Source organism: Montipora foliosa, chromosome 14 (assembly GCF_036669935.1).
Source record: "Montipora foliosa isolate CH-2021 chromosome 14, ASM3666993v2, whole genome shotgun sequence".
Classification (NCBI taxonomy): domain Eukaryota; kingdom Metazoa; phylum Cnidaria; class Anthozoa; order Scleractinia; family Acroporidae; genus Montipora; species Montipora foliosa.
The window spans coordinates 1,756,505-1,772,981 of record NC_090882.1 but is presented as its reverse complement, the minus strand read 5'-3'; the positions used below and the strand labels follow the sequence as shown (position 1 = coordinate 1,772,981).

The 16,477-nt window shown below is 39.9% G+C and overlaps 1 protein-coding gene across 1 annotated transcript; it reads left to right on the top strand.

Moving 5' to 3' along the window:
- The first annotated feature begins 1,083 nt into the window (after positions 1-1,083).
- Positions 1,084-9,974, top strand: LOC137984354 (protein Dr1-like). The gene is made up of 7 exons (XM_068831508.1): positions 1,084-1,143; positions 1,624-1,710; positions 3,989-4,083; positions 4,829-4,897; positions 5,321-5,356; positions 6,506-6,577; positions 8,092-9,974. Exons 1-7 carry the CDS (start codon positions 1,101-1,103, stop codon positions 8,221-8,223), a joined length of 534 nt encoding a protein of 177 aa, XP_068687609.1. The 5' UTR covers positions 1,084-1,100; the 3' UTR covers positions 8,224-9,974.
- The last annotated feature ends 6,503 nt before the right edge of the window (positions 9,975-16,477 follow it).

The following is a 16,477-nucleotide window of genomic DNA, read 5'->3' as shown; positions in this document are numbered from 1 at the left end:
CTTTTTCTCTTGCCACATCGCCAGCGCGCCCTCTTAGAATAGTTGTTAAATAGTAAGGTAAAAGCAATAGTACTGTATCTCTATTCCTTACATTTTGTGGCATTGAAAGCGTTTTGCAGTGCTACTTGCATTAGGTTCATGTTCATCCTTCATACTATTGTCTATGATTTTTTTTCTCCAGGAAGTTGTGCGCTACGGTATTCCCAAACATAATTACCTCACTTCACTTCCGGTCTTGCCTCCGATTATTTGCAACAATTCATCAACCGTATTTTTAATAAACTGATCTTTGGTGGTTTAAGCGAAAGACGAGATACAAAAACCCTCAACTTGTCGCGCAACATTGTTTCGTTGCAAGTTTTGGTCGATGTTTCGCGTTTTTCACCTTGCGTGATCAACTTGACCCGCAAGAAAAACATTTGTTGCGGGTTGAAGAAATGCAGGGCGCTGATTGGTTGATTTGCTAGTACACGAGCACATTTGTTGCGCGACAAGTTGTGAGCTTGATGAAAAACGAGTAACAAAGCCAAAATTTGTTGCTCAGAGTAGATCCGCGCTCTACTTTTCGCAACAACTTTCTTCAACCCGCAACAAATGTTTTTGTTGCGCGACAAGTTAATCATGCAAGATGAAAAACGGGGGACATCGACCCAAACTTGCAACGAAACAATGTTGCGCGTCAAGTTGATGGTTTTTGTATCTCGTATTTCGCCGCCTTTAGTTAAAATGGTTTACCGTAGGAGGTAAGAGGCCCTTCCAGGAGGATGGGGAGGGCGGGGGGTGCTTTGTCTCTTATTAAAAGGTCTCGGGGCGGTGCTTTGTCAATGTTTCGCAATGCTGTCGGAAATATAAAGAAAGGATGTAGTTTGTCGCGATTTCACTTTAAGAGATGTCGCTACTTTTCAGGCCATGTCACTTGTCGGAATTTACCCTGGCAGAGCCTCAGGTAAAATTCAAATGAACTCGTTGCAACCCAACCCCTGGGTAACCTGTGGCGCAAGCAATGGATTGTGCACAAGAGTATCGCATATATGACACCCTAACCACTTCGGCAAAATCTGCGAACCAACTGCAGGCCTGGAAAGATCAGAAAATCCAAGATGGCAGAAGCTGTTCCAGACGATGACGTTACATTACCGAGAGGTTTGTAGTAAATTGTGTATTTGTTATTGCAATATATAATCTTAGCACTTTTTTTCGATAAAGGGATAATTTCAGAGAGGGACTTGTACGTTATTTTGTGCCCAAAGTGGGTTTTTTTTGCCAAAATTTGAGTTGGATGGGGGATTTATTCAAATTATTCAGTTTATTCTTCCCATCATACATAGAGGTACATACACAAGAATGGCCTAGACCAGAAGCCTGCCTGTGGGCAGAAGAGATACATGTGTTGCAATACAATATGTAGCAGAAATCAGTATTAATTGTAATGAAAAAAACAAAGATACTATTTCTTAGCTATTTCTGTATTAAACCAATTTAGTCTTTAATTTGTCTTCCAATGATCTTCGACTTGTTTTGTAAGGAATTAGGCTTTACTGTTTATTTTTTATTGCTTCTAATAATTTTCTTTTTTCAAAGTCCCAGCTCCTACATAATGCATGCTTGTTAATCTTTTTGAAGCTGCCGTCAACAAGATGATCAAAGAGATGATTCCACATGTGCGGGTGTCAAATGATGCACGGGAACTTATTCTTAACTGTTGTACAGGTTTGTAGGGTTATTTATCAGATCAATATTGGCCTAAGCCGAAAATACCATAATACTAAAGAAAGAAAATTGGATAAGCATTGTTTTTGTTTGGGGCCATTGTAAGTCCCAAGAAAAACTGGAAACAATGCTTATGTAAAATTTGGGGCACAAACAAAGAGTATCATGGTATTTTCTGACTCTGTCAATTGTGGTTCAGCATTGTCTGTACTCTTACACAGGGGTTTCGTTTCAGGCCGGACGCCGGATGCAACGTCCGGTTATTTGACATGTAACGTCCGGTAGTTCAAACACGAAATAATAATTTTTTTAAGTGTGAAAATCTTTTTTTTTCCAGTTATTAACTAAAGAAAGACTTGACCCTTATTTTACTCAGTTAGGTAATGCATACCATCGAAAAAAAAAAGAGATAATTCCTGTCGTACACATGTATAATAAAATCATAATTCATCATTCCCCATCCCTTCCCTCCTCCCCTGTCAGCTATAATAACTGACCCAATCTCGACCCCAGAGCTCGACCCCAGAGCTCATGAAGAACAAACAAAAGCGTCTCTAATTGGTGCATTCGTGTTAGCATGAGGTGTGAGCAAGCGCCGTAAGGTTCAAATAGCCAATATTTGGCTATAAGAACCCTACGGCACATGTTCTCCTACATAGAGGTTCCCATAGCCTTGTGTCGATCTGAGGCTCTGGTGACGAGAATGTAACTGACCAGACAAGGTCTCTGACAACTGACCCTGACCTTTGATCAGAGAGCATCTGTCCGTATCAGTCTTTCTCACCTTTCATTTGTGCATTATCTCACCGAAATGAAAAGAATAAGCGATTTTTTTGCGCCATCGGCAAAAAAGTTGACGGTAAGTGTATTAATATGTATCTAAGAATAATGGTTAATCCTAGACCTGCAGCACTTAAGAGAGAGCTATTTTGTCGCAGCTTTGCAGGGTCCTCAGACTTTTTTAGTCCGCATAATAAACAAGCATGAAATAGAATCACTCGGTGCTAGACTATCTTCTGCTTTTTTGATTTGCCCTAGGCGCAGCAGGTGATTTGTATTAATTTAATGTTTACGCTTTCAATTATAAATTATAAAATCAGGTTATAATCCCTGGGCTGATACAACTTCGTAAGGGGTTTTGGGTGGGCTTATAAACGGAGGGGCTTATAAGCGGAATAAAAAAAAGGTTTTGAAATGAGCCACAGCAGTGTTGATGGAAATACGTTTTTAATTCATTTAATTAAATTAAATTTTCAAGCCTCATTATAAATCGAATACATTTAAATTTTAGGAACAAAATCAAAACTTAACAACGTGAATGTAACCGGAACGCAACAAACTGGAAGCTCAGAGTTCATCCTCGCTGTCATTGTTAAAAAATTTTAATGTCTAGTCGAACAGCGGCGAGGCTTCCTGCACTTAATTCTCTTCGTTATTATTGTTCCGCTATCTTTCCTAACTTTGCATTTGAAGTAGTTCAGGGTTCTGCAAGAGCACTTAGTATTAAGAAAACAAGGAAAACTAAAGGGGGGCTAATATCCGGGGGAGGTTATAACCGGATGAATTTTCACCGACACTGAGGTGAATAGTTGTTTTAGTATATACTAAAACAGTGAGATAATATACACCACAAAAAATTAATTTGGGACATTTTCTTCACTTATCACGGATGCAAATCGGGACGCCATTTTTTCCTGAGTTGCTCGGAGGTAAATAGCCCAGGATATCCGGAGTTTGACGAGCCAATCAGGGCGCACGTTCAACGCTATCCACTGTTTTAGTATATACTAACAAAGGATATTCGGAGTTTGAGTAGCCAGTCAGAGACCACCTTCGGCACTATCCACTGTCCTAACAGATACTAATTAACAATAATTATTCTACGAGGGCACGCTGGATATGAAGTGACAGATAACCAACGAGGCACATAGCGCCGAGTTGGTAAATTAATAATATTATATCCAGCAAGCATCGATTTCTGCCTTGGTCAATTCCTGTCCAAAATATCTTTTGTCTGCCATTTTTTCTCAGAGCTGCAAAAATGTTTTCAGTTTGCTTTATTGCTGACACACTCCTTGACCATATTAGGTACAGCAGGTATATGAAATGATAGCCTGTGTTCGGCAAGCCATTGAAAATGCTGGAAATCTGATGTTGGTAGTTCAGTTTTCAGTAATAAGTATTGTTGCTTTAGAAAAGGCTAGGACTCAGTAATTGTTGATTTAAGTGTCAAAGAATGATAGCAACTCATTAAGTTTAAGTTTGTTGTCTTATGCAGAATTCATTCATCTGGTGTCATCGGAAGCAAATGAGATATGCAACCGTCAACTGAAAAAGACTATTCTCCCGGAACATGTCTTCCAAGCTCTGCAGGTATACATGTAGCCTAAAGGCACTGTACAATAAACATGAAGGAAGATCTGTGGACATAAGTTTGTTAATCCCGTGTAATATTAACATCAATGTGCTGTTTTCCATAAAATGGACACTGGTCTGCCTCGGTGGAATTAAGAACTGAAAGCATGCAGGCCAGGTTGGATTATGTTGCACGGCATTGTAGCCAGAAGTAAATGAAATAATAACAAAGATGGTCTTCATTATCCATCATCATCACCATCATCATCATCATCATCATCATATCATCTATTCTTCACCATTTATCACTCAGTAAGTCATAATTATGTAATATAATATTAGATTAGCAGATTTTTTTTATCATTTGCTGCCAGAGTGTTTCTACTTAAGTTCGTAGAACTAAAGAATTTCGATGCATGAAAACTTGAAGCTTACAATAAATAACCACAAACAGTGTATTTTCACAAGTACAGTGTAACTGTCAACTTTATTGTCAATTTTTCACTGGTGAATTTGCGCAGTCTGGAATCCTTATGAGATATAAGGCGAGATTGCTGTCATCATTTTGTTAGCAAACAGGACTTTGGGCGTGATGCCCAATGAGTTTGCCAAGCAAAAAGGTCTCTGATGAGTCCCTTGGTCGGGATGAAACAATGTTTGTAAGACTAACCACGAACAATGTATTTTCACAGGTAACTGTCAACTTTATTACAATAAATAGTATTTATAACTACATGTAACTCTTGTCTGTGTTTCTTTCCAGGGTCTTGGTTTTAATTCATACATTGAAGAAGTTAAATCAGTACTTCAAGAGTGTAAAACTCAAGCTGCTGTAAGTTGAAAAGCTGGCTTTATTTTTGAGTGTGGTCCAATACACCCACACTGTTTACAACAGACCATTAACTACTGCAAATACCCCGTTTATTTTGTCTTCACTATAAGACTGAACTAGTTGTAAAGAGGAGTGAACTTCATTACTCCATGTTTACATGGTAGGGGCATGAGGCCTTACTATCTATATGGTCCACACAGACCATAAAGAGAAGTGAACTGTCCTTAAACTGCATTCATATCATCCACAGAACTTGCAGTACTGTACGTTTAGATGGTAGGGTCATGAGGCCTTGTCAGTTCAAGTTTACGGTCCATACGAATCCCCTATCAGTGTGGCGGTATTGGACTTGTATCTTGGTTTTCGATTGTGTTCCTTCGAAGCGTCCAAAGTTGATATTTTGTTGAAATTTGTTTTTTGTAGAATAAAAGAAGGGCAAGCACACGTTTGGAGAACCTAGTAAGTTCAGTTGTTTGATGTTTTCTATTGAGTTTGTACATGTACATGTATTACTGTAGTTTTTTCGGTTATAAGGTGCAGCACTTTTTCTCAAAGAAATTGCTTGTAGGCTCCAAATGTGATCTAAACTCAAGTTGCGCCTTAAAGCTGAGTATCTTCTTGCAACAAAACTCATGCAGGGATGATTCTTGGATCTATTGCCTCCATCTTGTATGTTAAATTCGCCCCAGTCTTCCCCCTACTGTGATACCAGAATGGTGGCCTCACACCAACATTCATGATGATGGCCTTCAATTCTTAGCATTGTACATGTACAACAAAAACACCAGCAAGGAAGTAGTACTAATAACAGAAGGATTTAACGGTTTTTCTCTAAATTCTAGTTGAATTTCCTTCTGCCACTTTTCTTGACTGTCTTACACTACAATCTTCAGTTGAGACAGCATAACTAGCGATGATCGAGTTGAACCCAATTCCTCTATTTGAGATGCGTCTTATAATCAAATATTTTGATGAGATTTTCAGTTTGTGACATAAATTCCATCAAGTTTGAAAGTTAAAGGTGCGTCTTATAATGGAGTGCGCCTTGTATCCAAAAAACTACAGTATACCTGTCTATAATAAATTATATTTATATAAACACCAATGTACATGTAATATCAAGCGAGCTTTCCTGGGAAAACATGTTATCTTCATATGTGAAAAGATCACTGTTGCTATGGTTACATATAAAAATGCGGCTTTCGATGCCTTTCGTGAAATGAATTAGTATTTCATTGGTGTTTATATAATAAAATAGAATATTACAGCTTGGAGATACGAAATTTCTTTTCAACACTCGAAGAGAAATTTCGCATCTCCGCGCAGCCATGCAACATCCTCTATTTATTATTACCATGTAATAATAATAATAATAATAACAACAATAATAATAATAATGGAGGCATCAATCCTATGGAGTGAATGTGTTAAGCAGTCCAAAAACTACATGTAAAATTATTTTTTGGACTGATTAACCCATTCACTCCTAGGAGTGAATCACAATTTGTTTCTTTACTCTGATTGGCGAAAGAGTCCTCCCGTCATTAGTAAATATCAATGTGTGCAGTTTACATTATAAACAGTTTTTGGTTGCCATTATCTCCTTAGGGAATTCCAGAAGAGGAACTGTTAAGGCAACAGCAAGAACTTTTTCAAAAGGCGAGGTTAGAGCAAGCGCAGGTAAAGTGTGCGTAACATGAGCAATGATCCAAGCTAGAGCAATGGTATTAATTTTCTCCATTTCCGTGGACAGGAGTTAAGAAAGCCACTAGTTACAGTCTTTAGAAAACAGATGTAATTTTCTTGTCAATTCCAAGCCGCTTCTTCAAATATAAAATTTACACTATCACAAGGAGGAGATCGTGGGTTTGATTCCCACCCAGCTCAGAGATTTTTCTCTGTCCTTGGATGATGCACAAAGAAGTTCCTGATGCTGTTGATGAGCAAAGGTTACTTCATTCATCACATTCACAGTAACATTAAGCCTCACTTGATTTTTGTCTTTTACATTATGCACGCTACTTAGGATAACACATTTATGCTGTCATAAGTTCTTCACAATCGTTCCTCATTGTTCACATTGTTCAATGTGCCTGAGCAACAGCTGTATCCTATGCCTGATTGGTATTCGTGGCCTTGAAGTAATGCCCGCTTGCAGAGACTTAAATATATAATCTTTGTATTTACGTCTCAAGGTTATTTAGCCGAGCACGAGTGCTTTACTTATTGGGAAGACAAATCAACTGAAATCAGTTCAAATCAAATCAAATGTTGGTTTATGAGGAGAGGGGAAAACTGGAGTATCCAGGGAAAAACCTCAGAGTAGAGAAGCAACAAACTCAACCCACATATGGCGTCGAATCCCGGAATTGTTCCTAGGTCACATTGGTGGAACACGAGTGCTCTCACCACTGAGCTATCACTGCTCCCATTTTCTCGCTCTTTGGTTTTGTTTGCTTTGTTTGTGTGCCTGAGACAAATAACTTCAGGATGTCTTTCTCTGCTGCCAAAGCAGCATCTTGGGGACACTTTGTGACGTTAATTATCTGTATTTTAAGACACGAGTGATGTTACATGTAAAGTTGGGTAGAAGAGCAAGGGTACACTTTGTGACGCTTATTGAAATCCTTGTGAATCTAGTTCCTTGCACTTCTCGACATATCTGGCCAAAGCAGGTCAGCAATCAGATGCGCGAACGACTTCGATACTTCACAGAAAATTGAAGGTCTCCTCTATTAGCTATGATCATATAGTATTAACAGACTGGCAGAAATGAAAGCTTCTCCTCGCAGGGTTTGAACGAAAGATAGAGACTAACAAAACACATACAGGTTGAAAACCTGACCAACCGAGTCAAGTTTAGTCTTTGTCAACGGTTTTGCAATCTTCCCAGGGGCAGAGCGCTAGTTAATGAAATACAAAATGGTGTCTTCTAGCAGAGTAACCACGCCACTATGCAATCTCGCTTTTGCCTCTGACGGAGAATGTGGTCACACAACAGCACGCCCAATTAATATTTGATTGCAGGGGCTAAAAATTTGTCCCCGCCTGTGGAGTTCAAATGCTTGAACGACTATTAAAACAACTGGAGTATTCACATACTCCCCTAAATATTTTAATTGGGTTCTGTAAGTATGTCAGTTTTACAAAACAACCCAAGAATCACACATTGTGTTCGTTGATCCTGTTTATAGGCTGAACAAGAACAATTCCAACAAATGCAACAAGCACAAGCGGCTGCCTTTCAACAACAACAACAGCAACAATCCCAGACACTGCAGCCAGGCACATCAGTTGTACAACCTTCCGAAAAACAGAAGCCATGAAAGAACTTTTAAACTTGCTCCATCCTACCCCACCCTTATCCCTTACAAAAGTAGACCTTTCCCTCCCCCTCGCACCTAGTTTATGTTTCTATTTTCGCATCTTGCCACCCGTGCCCCCTCTGTACAGTTTGTGAATAAGTTGTTAGTCAGTCACTCTTCCCTTCCACCTACATTTTGTTCGTAGCCAGCCACGCTTCTCACCTGCAGTTAAATTTGTAGATAATTGCTCAGCCTGTTACCCCTCCAGCCTAATTTGCATAAGGTGTATGAGTTCTTCGCCTGCCACACATCCCTTCCTTGTGCAGTGTGTGCATTGGTTCTTGGCCTGCTGACCTCCCATTCCCTATGCAGTTCTGTGGGTAATTCGTGAGGCTGCAACTCCAATTCGATCTTTCTCGTAGAATGTTTATTACAGTTACCGATGTTGTAATTCGCCACTTTATTTTATCTAGTTTTCTTTGCGGGAGTTATAGAATCTCTATGTTAGATACCTATTACTGTTATTATGGTAACCTTTAAATTGAATAGAGAAGTTAGGGCCCAAAATACTGCCTCTCGTTCACTTTTTCAATTAATGTTATCAGGACTTCTTAAACGAGAGACCGTTCTTGTGGGAGCATTGTTTTCCGAAATATTCCTTGCAGCCCGAAAACAAGAAAATATTTTGACGCCTTGAAAAATTCAGATACACTTTTACTTTTTTGCGTTTAAGCGTGAACGGGGAACAATTTGGAAAACGTTGTTTTCGCAAAAACTTGTTTTAGAGATAAAAGACATCGAGTGGGCTGCTTTGGACTTAAGATAACTGTTTTTTTTCGTTAGTTTCAGGACAGATGGATTGTTTTCTAAACAATCTTTTAAATCACCGTCATGGGAAAAGTATACAATATTATCTTCAAATTTGAATGTGCAGTGAAGAATGATACTCTGCGTAAGGCACATTTGTTCGATTCCCAGAACAGAAGGCAATAGTCTTTGTGTCGATGACGTCCCTTACTCGTTTAGGGGCTTGTTTTGCATGAAGTAAACTTTCAGATTCGCATCTTTCGGGAAATCTTTGCTTACAACTCATAATTTTTGTCATTAGCGCATGATCGTCGTTTTTTAAAATTGACGCTGAATATTGGAAGTTGTTTGAAAAATTGAGCCCGATTTAGATGGTAATCGAAACGCTTTTTCCATACCATCATTTGCCACTTTTTAAGGGCTAATAGTTTGCTGATTAGCTGATTATCAAAATGCATAGTCTTCAATTTGATAGGGGACAGCTTAGTGTGACAAGTTCTTTTAAAGGCCCACCTTCAACAGACAGGCTTTTCGACCGTCTGTTTTTGTTATGGAAATTCGCGTTGCTTATCGTAGCGATCTGATTGGATGAATTTCAGCTTTGGCGGGATTTTCATATAGGAAAATTGTTCCCCGGCTCGCAATGCCTGTCGGTTGAAACGAGTTAGGGGCGAATCGACCGCAATCCAAATAAAGAGTAACTATTTTGAGATACGCCTTGTATCCTTACAGTTGTGCTTACAATTTTGTCACAAGATAAAAAAGAACCTACATGCAAAAACTAAAAGAAAAATCTTTTCACTGTCATATTTTCCGTTATTATATACTTCAACACAATAACTCGTTTCTGATTGGTCAACAACGAATGCATAAATAGGTTATAGAATGCAATACGGAAGTTGCTATAGAAACACATTGATGAAGTAATTTTGTTGAGTATATAATTAATTAAAAAATTTTACGAACTTGCTCGTGCATTCGTGATTTATGGTCACTCGTGAGGTTTTGAAGTTCGCAAATATTGTACTCGCCACCGACTCTATTTCCGGTTGCATTTCAAGACATCCGATCCTCTAGTGTATGTTCGTAGCTCTACAGCACTGGAAGCGCGCAGGCTCTTAAAGACGGGATTGATTATAACAATGCTCTCTTGCACATGCAGAAGATACACACTGAAATTTACTCTGAGACAAAAGGAATCGTCTCGAGGGTCTGAGGAAAAAACGCACATAAATCCTCATTTTCGTTAGCATAAGTCTCGAGATCATTCTTTTGCTGTTACGAGTTGAGGCAAAATAGTTGAGGCTTAACTTTAGAATAACGTGGCTACGCGGCTTCTCTGTTAGGCGGAAGCCCTCAAACTGTGGCTACGCGACTAAGTGGCTACATGGCCACGTTCAAACAATGGCAAAAAACCTCAGGGTATAACTTGTTCTTAAAGCATCAAAAAAATGTAAGTAGCTACGTAGCCACGCTACTACGCGGCTCAGCATATTTGCGGCTCCTCGCTTTTTTTGACGCTTTAAGAGCGAGTTATACCCTGAGGGTTTTAGCCATTGACTTAATGACTAAAAAGAGGACGTCTCTTCCTAATGAATTCCCTGACACCACCATAGCCATGCGTGACTTCGACAGAAAAAAACATGACACCAAATACTAATTCTTGCTTACTGGAGGCCGGAAAAATTCGATTCTTTCGCCATCCCTAAGGATACGGCTTACATTGTCAGCGACAAGAGAGGAAAAGAGAGACATTGGTCCGTGTTGAGGCAAGTTTAGGTTGTCGGACTAAAAATCTGGAGTCACGGCTTAAGTTTCTTGTTCGACTTTTCGGCACTGAGCTCATGTAAGTAACGAGGGTAGCTTCAAAAGGAAGTGCGTCGGTGGGTGATTGAAGCGAGCGACGCTGCTTGTATTGCTTGTATCAGCTAATGAAAGTAAAGGAACCGCCGCTGGTAGTTTGGAAACTGATTAGTCGAGCATTGGCCCATCCATTTGACGAAGGTGGCTTGACCCTTTGATTCCAAGGAGTGATCAGCATGTATTTACAGGTATTGAGAATGAACATAATTATCAGCTTAAGGACGTTCGCGCCAATTGTTTCTGCGCATCCTTACTGCGCACGCAAATACACACGCTACGTCATACGCGAGCGCGCGCGCTAAGTAATAAAATGAGAAATAATAGGGCAAAAGGCCATTGCTATAGCTTTGCCTGGATTTAACGGTCTTGGACGTTCGGTGACCCCTATTTTTCTTTCCAGAAACGGATTTTATTTACAATTATCTCCACGTTTTCCACAAATGAACAAAAAATCAATGTGGGAAGTTAAAAAAGTTTCAAGATTTCTGCTCACGGGACATCAAATCTTGCCATCTTGCGGCTGCAAGGCGAGTGAAACTGTGGTCAATAAATGCGAATTTGATCTTTAAGGAACCTCACCAGTTGACTAAATTCACTTAATAAGTCCACTTAAACAATATTTGGCAGAGAAGATTTCACTTCAAAGATTTAATTGCAATATATTTGGGTTTTCAGACACTGGCCTTATTCGCTAACGAAGCCCGATTTTGTCACATTTTGGGTGTTTTTCTGGGCATGTTCTCTCCAAAACGAAGTCGGTGACCCCCATTTTTTTTTACATTTCTGACATAACTAACTCATCATCTTACAGTGGTAAAAGGTTCAGAAAAAAATCAATGTTGAAAAATTTTCGCGCGAACGTCCTTAAGACGATGTAACACTTAATTTTTATGACTACCCAACAAAGAGGTCTATAGTACTAGTTGGGGGAATAAATGTTTTGATCTTGGAAATGAAAGGGTTAAATCTACCCTTGGTGAAGGACGTGGACGCCTTTAAACCTCATATCGTTTTCTCAGACCCGAGAGTTGCTTCCAGGAAAAGCTAAATTACCAAGGAAGGTGAATTTGAGCGCGCGCTATTTTGTGTTCTGTTTTGTTGTCGACATACGCTCTGACGCCATGACAACTGCTTTGATTATTCACTGCTGCTATGAAGCTGTCGTTGCAAGCGGTTTTCCTTTCCTTTTTCTGCCTGATGATTCTGCCCAGTAATGGCGCGTGGATGCCTATGCAAAAGAAGGACACGCCGTGTAAGTGATTTTATCATTTTTTTCATAAAAGTTCTACACGTTAACGCTTAACGTTTTAAACTAGCGCATTTTACAAAGACTTCTCGTATGCTAGGCAGCATAGATTTTTAAAAGTAACCGTTACAACGTTTGAAATATTTATTTTATTTTTAATCAAGCGACGATGACCAAAAAAACAAGCCGTCAACGCTTTCCCAAAGAAGATGGCACTGTTCCGGAAACATCTCTTCAGTGGCAGCGTTTTTCGAAATGTTTTAGCGATTGCGCGCATTACACAATTTTTGTTCCGGAACAAAATCTGGTTTCCACAAAGCAAAATTGCTTCCGATTTTTTTAGGAACATTTATCTTGCGTGGAAAACGATTGCACTATGGAAGAAACGTTTCAGGAAAAACTGGTTCTGCATCAATGCGTCTTCGTTTGTGAGGGCATTTAGCGGGCCCTAAGGTGCGGTCAAAGAGCTGTATAGGGTGTCGTCCGGCTAAATTGGCTTTAAAGTTAATTTCCTTTTTGTATCTCTATTTGTCTTCTTCGAGAAGGCAGTTTGCCTAGTGTTCAGAGAGCTGGCTTCGGTCCTGTTCTGGCCACTGAATGGAAGAGGCTAGTCGAGTTCATGCTGGAGTCCAAGTAGGCCATAAGTGCGACAGAAAGTCAAGTGAACTTAAGACTTTCTTGATGCCTTATACGGGGGTTGACAACTCCAACAAACGCTGTTTCGGGACAAAGCATAAATTGTTCCGGGAATCTGGAGATTTCTCCGGGAATCGGGACAATTTTTCCGGGAAACACGCGATAGTTCCGGAACATTACAGAAAGAAATCGGGACATCGAAGGAAATTTTATTTCACGTTTTTATTTAGGTTAACCTCGGTAAGTTAGGCATGAAATCTTAGAATATATGCCGGGAATTCTAAAAATTCCCTGGAATGTATCCCAAAACTTCGGGAGGATGATCCAAATTTCCGGGACGACTCTTAAGTTAAGACCTTGTATTGCTCAAACAGCGTTTTTTAGAGTTGTCACCCCCCGTCCTTATCGTCTTTTGATCTGCCCAAGTACGCATTGAGGAGGATAAAACTAGACTTGAGATCGTAGTTTGGCTTCTTTGAAGATATCTCGTTTCTAAGCTTACAAAGTAAGGTACTTCAGCTAAGACTAAACCCATTTCACATTCCAAGTAGATCTCGGGCATACTTCAAGTCTTCTTACGTCCCTCTAGGAACTTACTATTCACTCTGACGAAGGGCAAACGCTCGGAACGTCTGCTCACAAATCGTTCTTTCGGTGGTTAGTTACCTTTATCAACTTGTCCAATAAAACCAGTTATTATACATTTGGTGTCACCAGCTCGATTTTCATTGGCTATAAGCACGCAGCTAAATCTTGCTCTGTTTCTCTTACGTCAAACCTACAGACAATAGATTTTATGTATGTAGAATTGCCGTCATACCTACAGACTATAGTTTTATGCTTGCATAAGTGACGTCACCTAACACACTAATCAGCAGAGAAGAGGAAAGAAGAAGACTGCCAACCGCAGAAACACTCTTTGATTCGCCGCTCATCCATAGAAATGGATGAGTCGGTCCCCTTGTCTTTACAAGTGCTACTCAGGAATATGCATAATAAAGCAATATCATGGCCTCAGCTTGTGTTATCCGCATCAGCTTTCGGCTTCGGCAGATAACACAAACTTTGACCTTGGTAATTATCGCTATCATGCTCAACCTCATCCAATAATTGTTAAACGGTCTATCGTCCCTGGTGGTCCTGATTTTATTCTCGTCACCAGAGCCTCTCGTTTTCCCTTACCGAATGACCTAAAGAAACAGGGACTCTGGAAATGAGAATGTGCATGAGAAATAGCGCATGAGCAATAGCCAATGGCCGTCTCTTGTTTCTCATGTCACTTTTCTGGTTTGGGGAGGCTCAATCCGGTTTCAACACTTGTAACTCCTGTTTAGAAGGGGGTAGTTTCTAAAGAAACTGTGGTGCTGCGTCGGTGGGGAAGTACTACACAAAAATTTGGTTTTATCAACGGAGTTGATAGTGTAAATTGGCCACCGTACAGAGATTCTAAAAGCTGACGTTTCGAGCGTTAGCCCTTCGTCAGAGCGAATCGAGGAATTGTGGGTTACGTGTAGTTTTTATGTAGAGTAGGAGCTACGCTATTAGCTGCTATTGGTGGTAACATGGCAACGTGAAAAATATGAATATATTAGTTAAATGAAAAGCTACATCACTACATCACTACAAACGTCACAATAAGATAAGAATGACAGAATTCCATTCACCCTCACTTTCCATCCTCATAATCACGCAGTCAAAAGTATCATTCTCAATAATTTTAAATTGAAAAATGATCCAAAATGATCCCGAGACTGGTAGAATCTTTTCGCAACCTCCATTTATTTCATTCAAACGAGACAAAAACGTAGGAAGCTTTTTAGTTAGAAGCGCGCTCAAAACTAACGAGCAACCCGGCACTTTCAAATGTGCGCGCTCACGATGCAAAACTTGTCTTTTCGTTGTTAACACTAGCAAGATATTGGGACCTAAGCGATCTGTTAAGATCACCGATCGTTTCACATATACCTCCGCAAATGTCATTTATTGCATAACCTGTACGTTATGCAATAAATTATACATTGGCGAGACAGGTAGACGACTAGATGACCGATTCCGAGAACACCTTCGCGATGTTGAGAATAACAAGGATGAAATCTAAGCCAGTCGCTTGTCATTTTAATCTCCCTAACCACTCCAAAAAACACATAGCTATCTGCGGCCTTTCCCTAAATCTAAGTACGACGGAAAGCCGCAAGAATCTGGAACAAAAGTTCATCTTCCAAATCGGCACCCTTAATCCTCAAGGTATTAACGAACGCTTTTCATTTAACTGATGTATTCATATTTTTCACGTTGCCATGATACCACCAATAGCGTAGCTCCTACATAAAAACTACACGTAACCCACAATTCCTCGATTCGGCTCTGACGAAGGGCTAACGCTCGAAACGTCAGCTTTTAGAATTTCTGAACGGTGGCCAATTTACATTATCAACTCCGTTGATAAAACCAAATTTTTGTATATTGTGTAGAAGGATTGAATCTACACAACTGTTTCATTAGAGGGCTATGTTATGCTTCCATATGAAACACCAATAATTGCTTAACAAGATGCGCTCATTTTTGTCAGGCAATGGCTTGTTAAAATAAAATAAAATAAAAATTATCTGGAGCGGATTTATAGCAATCTCTACAATTGGGTGAGTGTAGTATTGAGAAGATCTGTTTAGGGAGACATTGACTGACGTTTCGACAATCTGAGCAAAAGTCATCTTCAGAGTCACGTGATTTATGTGACGTCAGGAGTTTGAATTAACACTCTGGTTGTTGATATGATTGGTCCACTAAGTCCACCTTGAAGATGACATCGGCTTCGGTTGTCGAAACATCAGTCATTGTCACCCAATACAGTCCCTCTCAGGACTACACTCACCCGGACGATCAATTCACCTAATTATGATGCAGGGCCGCAGAGTACGTTTGTAAGTTGGGGGGGGGGGGGGGGGGAGGGGGGACAGGTTTAGGAAAAAACCACACTTTAGGAAAAAAGTTGGAAAAAAGTGGGGGGATATAGCGACTCTAGGTTCAAACCATTTACGGTTTTTGAATGTCTTTATCTCAGTGTGCCCTAGCTGTAGATGATACACCCACCCTATTTCTGGACGAGATTTATAACTCAACGCAGTCATTATTTTAACCGTATTCAGATTGCATGAAACCTTTGATTAGAAATGAAGATTTCAAGCTTCAAAATATTCTGGTCTCGACGGAGCATAAGGATTACGGACATCCTCATCGATTGGCCGCGGACGCAGCACCCTGGTGTACAATTTTTGGATATCATTTCGGAGAGTGGGCGCAGGTGGACTTGGGTAAGATACGGCTGACATAAAGATCAGTAACAACAACGACAACAAAAATAGTTTATTTTACCACACGTAAATAGAGATACAAAAACTAAGTAATAGACTTAAGAAAGGTGCAATGCTCCCTAGGAAAAAACTAAGACGCTAATCTAGCAAGGAGGCAAATAAAGAATTTTATGTCTTGATGCCCACTTTCTACAAACGCTACGTTGACGATACTCTCAGCATAATGCCGGATGTCCAAGCTGCCTCCACATTTCTCTCAACATTGAATGAAACCCACTCTTCCGTTAGTTTTACAGTAGACTTGAGGAAAACGGGAAAATTCCTTTCCTAGGAATTGAAATCATCAGAAATAGCACCCGTTTGGACAGAAAGGTTTACATAAAACCAACAGATACTGGGCTGCTTCTGCACT

Coding starts and splice junctions, on each gene's coding strand:
- LOC137984354 (XM_068831508.1), top strand. CDS start 1,101: ATGGCAGAAGCTGTTCCAGACGATGACGTTACATTACCGAGAG. Junction 4,084..4,828: donor ATGTCTTCCAAGCTCTGCAG/GTATACATGTAG, acceptor GTTTCTTTCCAG/GGTCTTGGTTTTAATTCATA. Junction 4,898..5,320: donor AGTGTAAAACTCAAGCTGCT/GTAAGTTGAAAA, acceptor TGTTTTTTGTAG/AATAAAAGAAGGGCAAGCAC.